The sequence below is a fragment of the Babylonia areolata genome, chromosome 11 (assembly GCF_041734735.1).
Source record: "Babylonia areolata isolate BAREFJ2019XMU chromosome 11, ASM4173473v1, whole genome shotgun sequence".
NCBI classification, from domain to species: domain Eukaryota; kingdom Metazoa; phylum Mollusca; class Gastropoda; order Neogastropoda; family Buccinidae; genus Babylonia; species Babylonia areolata.
The window spans coordinates 40,357,026-40,371,124 of record NC_134886.1 but is presented as its reverse complement, the minus strand read 5'-3'; the positions used below and the strand labels follow the sequence as shown (position 1 = coordinate 40,371,124).

The 14,099-nt window shown below is 38.6% G+C and overlaps 1 protein-coding gene across 1 annotated transcript in view; it reads right to left on the bottom strand.

Moving 5' to 3' along the window:
• Positions 1-14,099, bottom strand: part of LOC143287727 (sialin-like) — a 29,087-nt gene that overhangs the window by 9,374 nt on the left and 5,614 nt on the right. The window contains exons 4-8 of the mRNA XM_076595966.1: positions 8,015-8,076; positions 6,969-7,140; positions 6,487-6,574; positions 4,701-4,796; positions 555-685 (exon numbers count right to left, since the gene is read on the bottom strand). Of these exons, the coding sequence (XP_076452081.1) occupies positions 555-685; positions 4,701-4,796; positions 6,487-6,574; positions 6,969-7,140; positions 8,015-8,076 (549 nt within the window). The remainder of the gene's footprint in view (positions 1-554; positions 686-4,700; positions 4,797-6,486; positions 6,575-6,968; positions 7,141-8,014; positions 8,077-14,099) is intronic.

Below are 14,099 nucleotides of genomic sequence, written 5' to 3'. Positions count from 1 at the left end.
TCATAATAGAGCAGTCATTCTGCAGTAGAAGAAGGCCGAAATACACAATGCAGACGAATGGAAATAACGTTTTAAACCGAACTGAAGTTAACCAGATCTCTAGCAGCATGAAATAATTTGTCATTCATCCACTAGATTGTTGGTTTTTTTGCTTTTTTTAAAGCAACAAGAAACGGTTCCAAAAGAGACTGGCACTCTCCGGTCAACACAGAAATAAGTTAGGCGTAAAGAGTTTCCATTCACGCCATTGTTCACAAGGCTGGTCAGTTGTTATATATCTTGCACGGCTGGTTGGCTAGCTACGTGGCTGGTTGCTTTGTTTGCTGGTTGGTTGATTGATTGGCTGGCTAGTTGGATGCTTGGCTGGTTGGATAGCAGGTTGGTTGGTTAGTCGGTTGACCGATTGATTTTTTGATCGATGGATTGATTGATTGATTGGTTGGTTCGTTGACTTAGATTGACTGACTAATCGGCAGGTTGAATGATGGACTGTTTGGGGAGTATAAAGAATGGATGGATGGATGGATGGATGGACGGATGGATGGATGTCGGACCTTGGCATCCGGTCTCTCGCCGATGGAGGTCAGGATGTAATCACGCTCTGCTGCCGTGATGCGTGGGTCTTTGACCGGCGTGTCTCTCACAAACCACACCCACACCAGTACCCACAATATGTTACCAGCACCTGGACCCAGTGAACCAGTCAGTCAGTTAGTTCGTAAACCGCCAGACCAGTTATATGATTCATGAAAAAAGATCAAATACAATAGAAATACAATGAACTGCAAAAAATCATAAAGCAATAGGTAAAGAAGCAAAAAACAAACAAACAAAACCATAAAAAAACACACACACAAAAACACACACAAAATCACAAACAAGCAAAAAGTATATAAGAATAAAGATAAATGAATACCCACATAACATAAACACATACCTACCTACATACATACACACATACATACATACATACATATACGTGAGTGGGAGATTGCGAAGGAATAGTGGAGGTGTGTGTGTGGGTGTGTTTGTAGAAGAATGGTGAGGGATGGAAGGAGTGTTTGTGCCGAGTGATAATGGTGTGTGTTCGGTGAACTGGATGGAGTGCCGGGGTGGCGATAACAGCATGATTATCTGCGAGAGAGAACGTATTGAAGCGCGTGTATTTGTGCATAGGTCGTGGGTGGTGGGAGGAGGAATGTGTATGAGCACACGCATGTGTCATTCATCATACTGGTTATGAGTACACGCACGTGTCATTTTTGCATATTATCAACCTTTGTAGCTTTACAATGATTTTATGTTTGAACTTCAAAGTAATATTTTAACAGCTATTTATTTGCCAAACAAAAACAAACCGTCAAATGTTCAGACTATTGCAATAAAAAGGATGTGCACCCTCCAAAAATCAAATCACTGTTTTTGGATCCCCAAAATAAATAATCATATAATTATACATAGATTATGTCTTTATTCTCCGACTCCTGTAGTCCATGGCATATGGTAGTCAGTGGTGTCCGACTATGATCATCAGAACAGCAGAGGAGGCAACTGCTGTCCCGACTAAATGGGCTAGAATTTGAGTATAGTGGAGAGTGCCTTGCCCAAGTTACATCCCCACTCTCTCGGACAAGAGGGTTTTAGGACAGTCGGCGTTGGGATGGTACCCAAAGGCCAACCAGCCCTCCAAAGCTGCAGCACTATGAGCCAGTGCAAATGTGCCTCCCAGTTTGAGTCATAGTCATTCACGAAAGACTACGCTGTAAATGATTTCCCATTGCATTGGAGAAGCCATTGATGATACATTATGAAGAATGTAAAACGATAAGAGTTCATGCACATATAGAATGACTGTAAACTTATATATATATATATTTTTTTTTTTTTTTCTGGAAAGACATAACGGACTTTGTAGTTAGATCACTGAATGAAAATTTTAAAACGGAGAACTGTCAATCACACAAAAAGGAGGAATAATTACATGTTTACCAAAGGGAGATAAACCAAGAGAATATGTACAGAACTGGAGACGTATTTCGTTGCTAAACGTCGCTTATAAGATAAGATCTGCATGCATAGCTAATAGAATCAAGAAAGTTCTACCAAAGTTAATATACGAAGATCAAACAGATTTTATTCCAGGTAGATATATTGGTGATAACATAAGAACCCGGTATGACATTATGCATTACTTAGAAATTAAATATCGTCCAGGCTTACTAATATCAATAGATTTCGAAAAAGCATTCGATTCATTAACTTGGTCATATATGAACACAGTAATAAAAGCCTATGGATTTGGTTTAGATTTATGTAAATGGATTCAAACCTTTTACAAGGATATAAAATCATATGTCATGGTGAACGGTAAAGTATCCAAAGGCTTGAAAATACAAAGAGGATGCCGCCAGGGAGATCCAATCTCACCCTACCTGTTTGTATTATGCTTAGAAATCCTGGCGTGCAAGATTAGGGAAGATGAAGAAATTAAAGGCATAAATTTATTAGATACCGTCTTTAAAATTAGTCAGTTTGCTGATGATACGACATCCACATTAGAAGGAGATAAAGACCCGAATGAAAAGTTGTTTGAAACACTAGAGGGATCTGAAGAATTTTCAGTGCCAAAAATTAACTATGATAAAACAATGAATGTCTGGTTAGGAGAATGAAGAACTAGAAAAGAAAATGAAATGGAACCCCCAAAATGTAAATTTTAGGCATTTGGTTCACTGAAGATCTTTCAAAAATAACTGAAGTGGATACAAAAGATAAATTGATAGAAGCTGAGAAGCCTTTCAAGATTTGGTCAAAACGTTTATGTACACCCCTTGGTAGAATTGCTATTTTAAAATCACTTATAATTTCAAAACTCATTTACTTGTGGATTCTTTTCCCCAATCCCCCGGACAAAGAGATAAATCAACTGCAGACACTGTGCTATGAATTTATATGGGATGATAAAACAGGTAACATCAAAAGAAAAAAATACAGTACATAATGTTGGAAATGGAGGTTTGGGTATTCCAAATTACAAAAGTACATAGAGGCTCTAAAAGTATCATGGATTATAAAACTACACACAGGAACACCAAAGTAGAAAAAAACAAAAAAACTCTTTGTGAAATCCCCAGAAATCAACTTCCTAGATCTGTATGGACCAAGAAAATTTGTAAACTTTGAATGTAATAGATTCTGGAAAGATGTATATTGGGCATATGAGAGTTTCACAAAACATGTTAGGTTAAAAGAAGCACAAGAGGCACTTGTAGAACCACTTTTTCATAACGGCAAATTTAAAGTCGGTGATAAGACAGTTATTTATTTATTTATTTTTATTATTTTTTTTTTATTATAAAAACTGGACAAGTAAAAGTATTTTTCTGGTTAGAGATATTGTAGGTGAAAATGGGTGCTTCCTTTGTCATAGAGATTTCACAGAAAAATATTATGTTAAAGTTTATTATTTACTGTATGTGGGATTTATACGTTCCATTGAAAGCTACTTTAGCACAAACAATATTACTATCACAGATAAAAATTGCAATATAAAACCATAGGCACTGCAGATAATAACTAATGTTAAGAAAGGATCTAGAATATATTATGATATATTCCTTGAACCAATTTTTATATATAATATAAAATCTTTTATCAAGTGGGAGCAAAAACTAGATATTGCAATAAATTGGGATACCAGTATGAAACAAGTGAAAAACATAAAGGAAGTAAGACTGAAATGGTTCCAGATTAGAATATGTCATGGTATATTGGTAACAAACAAAATACTAAAAAAAAATTTTTTTAAATGGGTATAACAAATAGCGACATGCGCAATTTCTGTAAAAATGAAATAGACACAATTCAACACTACTTATGGCACTATACATTTACTCCGCTCTTTGGGGGGGACTTAGAGAATGTCTTGAAGGAAAAGTGTGAAAATTGTGCAAATTCAAAGTTATATATAGAGTTAGTATCATTTGGAAATGATGATATTACATAAACAAATGAAATATTTCACTATATCATTCTAGTAGCGAAACACTTCATTTATAAATGTTAAATAAATAAAATCAAACCATGTATAAAGTACTTCCTAACAGACCTAAGAAACATATATAAAACCGAAAAAATATATACACTCGATGGAAATGATGCCCATTGCATTTTCTAGAAAATGGTACCCTTGCACAAAAATGATTGAAGGCAACGAGGAGGAGGAGGAAAGACAACCACGAATGAAACGTTTGTTCTTTTATTTATTTTTTTTTCCTTTCATTCATTCACTTTTTTTCATGCAGTGCATATGACTTCTTCTTCTTCTTCTTCTTCTTATTATTATTATTATTATTATTATTATTATTATTAATGTTTGTTTCTGTATAAAACAATGCTGCGTTGTTGTTTTCCCGATTGAAAGTATAAACAATACATAATAACAGATAATATTATTAATAATGACAAATATTATTTTTGTATGTATGTATGTATGCATCAAATGTTAAACTCAAAACAACAAAACAAAACAAAAACAAAAAACAAACAAACAAACAAAAAAAACCCTATATTTTGAAAATACATTTTGATGGAAATGGAAGGAAAATCATTTTAGACATGTTCAAAATGTTTCGAAATTTAGAAAAATGATCTATCTATCGATCTATCTATCTATATCAATGAAGATACCTCGGCCTCACCTGACAGGTAGAAAATCGATCCCCAACCGTTATCGAATCCATAGGAGCACAAAAGGGCTGATAACGAAAAGGAAAGGATTGTTCCTATTGGTGGACCTTGAAGAAACAGAAAAGGTAATTTATCCAGTTGATAACGAAGGCAGTTGGGCCTCTCTCTCTCTCTCCTCTCTGTCTCTCTCTGTCTCTGTCTCTCTGTCTCTCTCTCTTTGTCTCTCTCTCTCTCACACACACACGCACACATTCATTCTCTCTCTCTCTCTCACATACAAACACACACGCACACACGCATACATACACACACACACACACACACACACACACACACACACACACACGCATATATATATATATCCTCTCTTGTCTTTATCAGACTCAAGAGTTTCGTGTGAACTTTTTGCAGATGACACTTCCCTTCATTCCAGTGCCGCCAGTTTGCTTCTGTTCAGTACTCTCTTCAAACTGGTCTAAATTATGTTTTAAATGGTGCAAATCCAACTGTATGGGGCTTCATCACCTTCCCCCCCCCCCCCCCCCCCCCCCCCAAAAAAAAAAAAAGAAAAAAAAAAGAGAAGATTATCACGTCAAGACAAAAGCATCACAAAATCCCATCTGTTCTCACTGTGAATGTGGATGATAACTCCATTGAACAAGTCCGCGAACACCGCGTCTCCGGAGTAAAAAATAGATGAAAGACTGAAATGACAGTCTCACATTGACGCTGTCTGTAAAAGGCTGGCACGCAGTCTGTTTTTAATTAATCGGCTCAGTCCTTGAATTGACAGCGAAGCTCGCAAAATGTTCTTCCACGCCTCCACGTCTTATAATTAGTTGTTTTCGCTGTTGGTTAAGAAAATTACAAATAGAACATTTTAGACTGTCACACACAGCTTACTAAATGCTATATGAATGGGTTATGAATGATACAAGAGGCGAAAATAAATGGGCATCAAGCATGCACCTCTGTTTGTTTAAACATGTATGATTAAATCAGTATGTGGGCTGTGAAGTAGATTTCACAAATGCATTTTGACAAAGTGCAAAGGAATGGGGATGACATGAATGGAACGAGCAAGTTTCCACTATTGAAAAATTTTATTTACTTTCTTTTTTTTTTTTTACTTGCATAATGTGAAGCCATGCATTCGTTTGAATTTGAGTAAACATAATTATGAAAAATATCACCACAGGGTTTAGACTGGATATTTCTAATTCCGCTGTTCATCGGTACAAATGCAAAATAACAGTTTTGATATTTTGATATCCATGTGTGTAAACGATCAAAAGAAAATGAAGTGTGTTTCGTTCTTATATGTTGATCTCTTAAACAAAAAACAACAACAGAAAACCACACAAAAAACACGTTTATCGGACCTAGGTATTATCGGCAAACATATCTCCTTAATTTCATTTTATATATATACCTTGCACTGACCGTAGTGTTGTGAGAAATATGTCTTTGTAATTTTACATACACTTCACAGAGAAATTGTTATATCGTCATAATTGCAGTATGTTTAATCCCCGTGTTTATTTGTTCACACCCCCCCTTCAAGAGGAGTCTTGGCCTAAACTGAGTACACCATCTGAGTCTGAGTCTGAATGTGAGTGTGTGTGTGTGTGTGTGTGTGTGTGTGTGTGTGTGTGTGTGTGTGTGTGTGTGTGTGTGTGTGTGTGTGTGTGTGTGAGTCTCTCTCTCTCTCTCTCTCTCTCTCTCTCTCTCTCTCTCTCTCTCTCTCTCTCTCTCTCTCTCTCTCTCTCTCTCTCTCTCTCTCTGTCAGTGACTGACCAGAAAAAGCGAAAGACACCATCTTGCTTCTTTCCAGTGTTGGTGCCCAGCGTCCCATCATGGCTTGTACACAGGGAAACGACACTCCCTGAACAACAACGTCATGTCATCCTTAGCATCCCGATTCTCATCGTTGCGGTGGTATCATCATCATCGTCGACGTCGTTATCGAATCCCTTTACCGTCATCGTCGGCATCGAAGGGTGAAGCCTGAAGAAGCTAAGAAGCTGTTTTCACAGCGAAAATGTGCTGCTTTTTAAGAATGCAAGTTTTAAGACATGAAGAGTATACTGCTGGGGAGGGTGTGTGTGTGTATGTGTATATATATATATATATATATATATATATATATATATATATATATATATATGTATGTATGTATGTATGTATGTATGTGTGTGTGTGGGGTGGTGGTGGTGTAGATTAACAGATAAACAAACAGATATATACATAGACTGAATGACAGACAGACAGATACTTACAGCTGCCAGTCCCAGTATAAACCGGAGTGCAGAAGCCACGTTCACGTGTGTTCGTGCCGCCAAGGGAGTTAACAGCGTGCAGATAGAACTGATCAGCTGACAGATCCCCCACACCCTCCGCCCTCCATACCTCCCAGCCAGCCACCCTCCTGGAATCTGGGTCACGATGTAGCTGGAACAAGAGAGAGAAAATATACTTCAAATGACTGAGGCTAATATGAGACACTTGACAATTTCAGAATTCATCATAAAAGAGTAAGGTTTCAGGGTGTGTGTTTTGTGCGTTCGGACAAATCCACATACCCTACACCACATCTGTTAGGCAGATGCCTGACATCAGCATAACCCAACGCGCTTGTCAGGCCTTGAGTGCATGCTTATATATTTGTGTACCTGTCAGAGTGAATTTCTTTTTACAGAATTTTGCCAGAGGACAATACTTTTGTTGCCGTGAGTTTTTCAGTGCGCCAAGTGCGTGCTGCACACGGGACATCGATTTATCTTCTTAACCGACAGACTAGACGCTCAGTTTGATTTTCCAGTCCAACTTGGGAGAAAGGGTGAGAGTGGGATTCGAACCCACACCCTCACGGACTCTGTATTGGCAGCTGAGAGTCTTAACCATTCTGCCACCTTTCTCCTCACTGATACCTCTGTTGAGCTTTTTCCCTGAAAAACGTAACCACAAGTCGTTAAAGTTCTGCCCACCGTTGCTCACTCATACCGCATTATAATGGGGAAAAAAACTAAACTGATCAGGAAATCGACAAAAATAATAATCTTAACAACGTTCATTTAATACCACATCGTTAGGGTTTCGAGAATTATGTTAAAGTAGTTATAATTTTCGTATTATTATTGATTTGTTGTATGCAAGTGAGAAAAAAAGTGGCAGAAAGAGAAGTACATGCCTTTTTTTTAAGTTATTAGTTTGTACCACCAACAATTTTAAATGGAAGACGATATGGGTAAAGGCACACCAACACAATCGAAACAAACACAATGGGATCAGGCAAGAGCAGAGGCAAACACGCTCAAATGCTCACCCGTAAAAATACATGGCCAGAAGGCGCGATCGTCTCGATTTGTCCCAGTAAAACTCCCCAGTCTGAAATGAAGAAGAAGAAGAAGAAGCAGATCAAGAATAAGAAGAAGAGTTCAGTTCAGTTACTCAAGGAGGTGTCACTGCATTCGGGCAAATCCTTATACGTTACACTACATCTGCTAAGCAGATGCCTGACCAGCAGCGTAACCCAACGCCTTGAGAGGAAAAAAAAAAGATGCATAAACGAATAAGTGGATACATCATTAAATTAATGAATACATAAACCAAAAAACAAATGAAGATATCAATAAACAAATAAATGAAACAAAGTTTGAAAATAAAATTGAAATAGAATGAGTATATGTAAGCAGATATATAGAATAGAAATATGATAAAATGTAGGGGGAGAAACGACATTGATAACAGTAAAATAAACAAATAAGCGAACAAATGTAAATAGACACAGAGAGAGAGAGAGAGAGAGAGAGAGAGAGAGAGAGAGAGAGAGAGAGAGAGAGAAGAAGAAGAAGAAGAAGAAGATAGGCGTTGATCATGGGGTCTTCGTCATTCCAAGCAAGATGTTGAGAAATAGCAACGAGTTCCTACCGTCACCCTCACCTCTGCTCCCCACCCCTTCCCTTCCCCCCCCCCCACTTATCTCCCCGACGCCGTCCCCACCCCCTAACTCACAACACCTCCTACAACACCCCCATAAAAAAAAGTTTCGTCGTTGAAAGTATTTTCTTTTTGTTTGTATCAGTATATGTTTTTTGTTGTTGTTGTTTGTTTGTGTTTTTTTCTCCGACTCCTTTTCCTTTTTTTATTTGTTGTGTTTTATTTATTTTATTTGAATCTTTCTTCTTCTTATTTGAATCTTTCTTCTTCTTCTTCTTCTTTTTTTCTTTTCTTTTTTACACCTTTTTCACTCAGTTACATAATTCATTTATTCATTCACACGTTATCTTTTTTTTTTTTTTTGGATCGATTCGTCCTTTCCTTGCCTCTATTTTCCCATCTTGTGCATTCTCCCATCTTTCTTTTCTGCCTTTCCTTCTTTCATCTTTCCTTCTTTCATCTTTTTAATTCAATTATTCTATCAGTCAATTTCTGTTACAAATATCTTTTTTTTTTATGCACACAAAATTCAACGACATTTTCGTCAGTGCATCATAGTCCAGTATACCGTTAAAAAAGTATACTGTAGTAAAGAAGTAGATGATGAAAAGACAAAGAGTACTACGGTGACAGGGTGATGATGATGATGGTAAGGTCGATTATTCTTCAGTATCGATTTTTCTTTTAAAAAGCTTGAAAGAACACGTAATCACAAAAAAGTGACTTTTTTGTTAGCTTTGATTTAAATATTAAAAAAAAAATATGGTACCAGTTTCTTGGCTATTGTCAACTTGGAAAAAGAGGGGAGAAAAGTAAGATAAAACAACAACACGAATTGATTTGTGTGTGTGTGTGTGTGTGTGTGTGTGTGTGTGTGTGTGTGTGTGTGTGTGTGTGTGTGTGTGTGTGTGTGCACGGTCAAGGGAATTCGCTTTCTCTACGTTGGTAACCTACATGGGTAGGCATTTCAGAGTCAAGGAGCCAGTTGCATTGCTCGGACGGAAGAGCCTAGTATGGTCGTAACCCGCTACTAACTGTGTGTAGTATGGAACTGCCCAATGGCGTAGTTCGGTTAACGTAAGCATTTAGTCACGTGTAACTGTCAAAAAGTTAGAACCAAGCAATGTAACTGCTAAACATACCGCATATCTGGGATGCACGTGTCTTGAAATGTCGACCACTGGTTTCATCAGTGCCAATTGTTTTGTCGTTGTTGTTGTTGTTGTTGTTGTTATTTTATTTTTGTTTTGTTGGTTTTTTGTTGTTGTTGTTTTGTTTGTTTGTTTGTTGTTGTTGTTTTCAAAGCGCTTTGATTTGTCTCTGCACAAGATTAAGCGCTATGTAAATACCATTATTATTATTATTATTAGTAGTAGTAGTAGTAGTAGTAGTAGTAGTAGTAGTAGTTGTTGTTGTTGTAGTAGTATTAGTATTATTATTATTTTCACATGTGGTATTTTGAACACATATCAAACCATACAGGAGTCAACATGAACATTATTTTAATTTTTCAAAGCTCTGTTTCGAAGGTCGCCGCTTTCAAAATGACAATAAAACTCTCTTTTTTTCTTTTTGTTTCTTTTAAAGGTGAATCAGGTGTGTGTGTGTGTGTGTGTGTGTGTGTGTGTGTGTGTGTGTGTGTGTGTGTGTGTGTGTGTGTGTGTGTGTGTGTGTGCCAATCAGTAGCCTGAGAAGTTTTCAATATTTTTCGACGATGCTTGAGAAATCGATATTGTGATTGGCAGAACTAGGACGAGTTCGGTTGTGATTAGTTGCACTGGACCGTCAATTGCGAGAGACAGTGAGAGAGAGAGAGAGAAAGAGAGAGAGAGAGAGAGAGAGAGAGAGAGAGAGAGAGAGACAGAGACAGAGACAGAGAGACAGAGACAGACAGAAAGGAATATCCTTGAAAGGAGAAAAAGGATAGACTGATCCTTGAACGTTGTTCGGGCTAACGGAGCTGGAGAGTAATAAAGATGAGAGGCAAGGCCTTCAAGACTCACTTGTGATACACTTTAAAAAAAAAATCTAATCGATAAGATGTATTCTGTATTTGTCATTATAAAGCTTCGCGTTTAAAAAAAAAGGAAAAAAAAAAAAGAAAAAGAAAAAGAAAAAAAAAAAAGTTCTAACCAGATTCGAACCCCGCGTGTTCGGATGAAAAGACACTGCCTTATCCATTACGTTCTAAAATTTAACATTTGAACATGCTTTTTTTAAAGGGCGATAAATCAATTGCGGTATTCGCAGTGAGAACGCTGTTTAAATCATATTATTCTGGTGTATCTTGGGCATTCAAAAAATCTTTAAGGGCAATAAAAAAATTCTTTGTAATTGCTATCGCCGCAATCACACTGCAACATTTAGCCGTTTTCACTAGATCTAGATAGATGTACAAGTTTAGTTACACCCGCCGGGAATGTAGTACGACACGGTCGATTCAATTTCTCTTTTATGTTCATTATAGTTTTATAGTTTTGAAGTTGATATGAAAATTTAGTATTTTGTTAAACTAATAACATGTAGAGGTAAGTACAAGTACTTCTAAACGTCGTAAGGAGTGAAAAGGAATTCATTTTGAGAAAAGTCAAGACTGGAAATTTTTTCGTTTCATCGTGACCATTTCAAGGGTATTAACTCGCATGGTTTACAATTTTTAACTGTGAATTCCGACTGATTCTGTGGATATTTTTATGGCAGTTTGGGACATAATCCAGTAAGTGATGAGGCGTTCACAAATCTTTCTCTGGATATTTAACGGTCTCCTTCTCCAACTTTCCATCACATGTTATCGTGTATTGTCCATTGAATATAGGATTGAACGGGCTGGTCAACAACTTGAAACAAAATGGCGTCGTTCGCGTTCGTGAAGAATATGAGCACACGCTTTGAATGCGTATAAATATGTGTACGCAATTGATTTTTGCCCATGACCTTCAGGGCTCAGCCGACAGATCTGTAAAGTCCACTCGTATTGATTTTAGTATTTTCCGAAAAAGACCACTTGGGCGAATGAACATAGTGAAAGCCCTGTACACTGAGCCTAAAACACACAAGCTTTTTATGTACTGAGTATAATTTCAAAATGTAATGTTTAGGATGAGAAAGATCAGTTTAAAGCAAATTAAGTCCCCTAGCATTAATTACAGAGTAATTTCCCTTTTCTACTATCCGCACCAAATCGTTTGCAAAATAAATAATGCTTCCATGCTTAGCAAAAGAAGTTCCTGTTTGAACAAAAAAAATGATAATAATGACTGCTCTTGTTGTTGTGTCAGAATATCAGATCAAAGTGCCAAGTTTAGAGAATACAAAAAATATAAATAGTAAATGCAGTTTGCATATAATTAGGCTTTTTTTCTTCTTTTTTTTAATGCCCAACCAAAGGTGCAATATTGTTTTGAACCAGATGACTGGAAAGAACTGAATTTTTCCTATTTTTATGCCTAATTTGGTGTCAACTGACAAAGTATTTGCAGAGAAAATGTCAATGTTAAAGTTTACCACGGACACACACACACACACACACACACACACACACACACACACACACGAACACCGGGTTAAAACATAGACTCACTTTGTTTACACAAGTGAGTCAAAAAGGGTGAAAATCGCTTTCAATTGTGTGTGTGTGTGGGGGGGGGGGGTCGCCTTTACACAGGGAACAGTTGTGTGGGTCGCCTTTACACAGGGAACAGTTGTGTGGGTCGTCTTTACACAGAGGATAGTTGTGTGGGTCGCCTTTACAACACAGGGGACAGTTGTGTGTTTACACAGAGGACAGTTGTGTGTGTCGTCTTTACACAGGGAACAGGTGTGTGGGTCGTCTTTACACAGGGAACAGGTGTGTGGGTGGTCTTTACACAGGGAACAGGTGTGTGGGTCGTCTTTACACAGGGGACAGTTGTGTGGGTCGTCTTTACACAGAGGATAGTTGTGTGGGTCGCCTTTACACAGGGGACAGTTGTGTGGGTCGTCTTTACACAGGGGACAGTTGTGTGGGTCGTCTTTACACAGGGGACAGTTGTGTGGGTCGTCTTTACACAGGGAACAGGTGTGTGGGTCGTCTTTACAACACAGGGGACAGTTGTGTGGGTCGTCTTTACACAGAGGATAGTTGTGTGGGTCGCCTTTACACAGGGGACAGTTGTGTGGGTCATCTTTACACAGGGAACAGTTGTGTGGGTCGTCTTTACACAGGGGACAGTTGTGTGGGTCGTCTTTACACAGGGGACAGTTGTGTGGGTCGCCTTTACACAGGGAACAGTTGTGTGGGTCGTCTTTACACAGGGGACAGTTGTGTGGGTCGTCTTTACACAGGGGACAGTTGTGTGGGTCGTCTTTACACAGGGAACAGGTGTGTGGGTCGTCTTTACACAGGGGACAGTTGTGTGGGTCGTCTTTACACAGAGGACAGTTGTGTGGGTCGTCTTTACACAGGGAACAGGTGTGTGGGTCGTCTTTACACAGGGAACAGTTGTGTGGGTCGCCTTTACAACACAGGGGACAGTTGTGTGTGTCGCCTTTACACAGAGGACAGTTGTGTGTGTCGCCTTTACACAGAGGACAGTTGTGTGTGTCGCCTTTACACAGGGGACATTTGTGTGGGTCGCCTTTACACAGGAGACAATTGTGTGGGTCGCCTTTACACAGGAGACTGTTGTGTGACACAGGGGACTGTCGTGTGGGCCGCCTTTACACATGGGACTGTTTTGAGGGTCGCCTTTACACCAGGGACAATTGTGTGGGTCGCCTTTACTTATCTTTCCGATGAGATGATGCGCACCACTGCCTGACCAAACTAACACTGAACAACATGATACTGGAGGAAATTGGTGCATGTGACAACTAAACAACTCGTTCAAAATGACTTCACAGAACGTATAAAAAAAAACAAAAAAAAACACACACACACAAAAAAGAAAATCGGTAGAACCAATTAAACAGACAATGGGGTAGGGGTAGTTTAATTAAATTAAAAAAAATAAAAAATACAGCGTGGCGGTTGGAGGATGAGGTAAAGCATCCACAGACAGTAAATGGGGACATTTGAATTGTCTACGACGGGCGCAATAGCCGAGTGGTTAAAGCGTTGGACTGTCAATCTAAGGGTCCCGGGTTCGAATCACGGTGACGGCGCCTGGTGGGTGAAGGGTGGAGATTTTTACGATCTCCCAGGTCAACATATGTGCAGACCTGCTAGTGCCTGAACCCCCTTCGTGTGTATATGCAAGCAGAAGATCAAATACGCACGTTAAAGATCCTGTAATCCATGTCAGCGTTCGGTGGGTTATGGAAACAAGAACATACCCAGCATGCACACCCCCGAAAACGGAGTATGGCTGCCTACATGGCGGGGTAAAAACGGTCATACACGTAAAAGCCCACTCGTGTGCATACGAGTGAACGCAGAAGAAGAAGAAGAAGAAGAACTGTCTATGAGGAAGAGAGAGAGAGCCAGCTGGTAC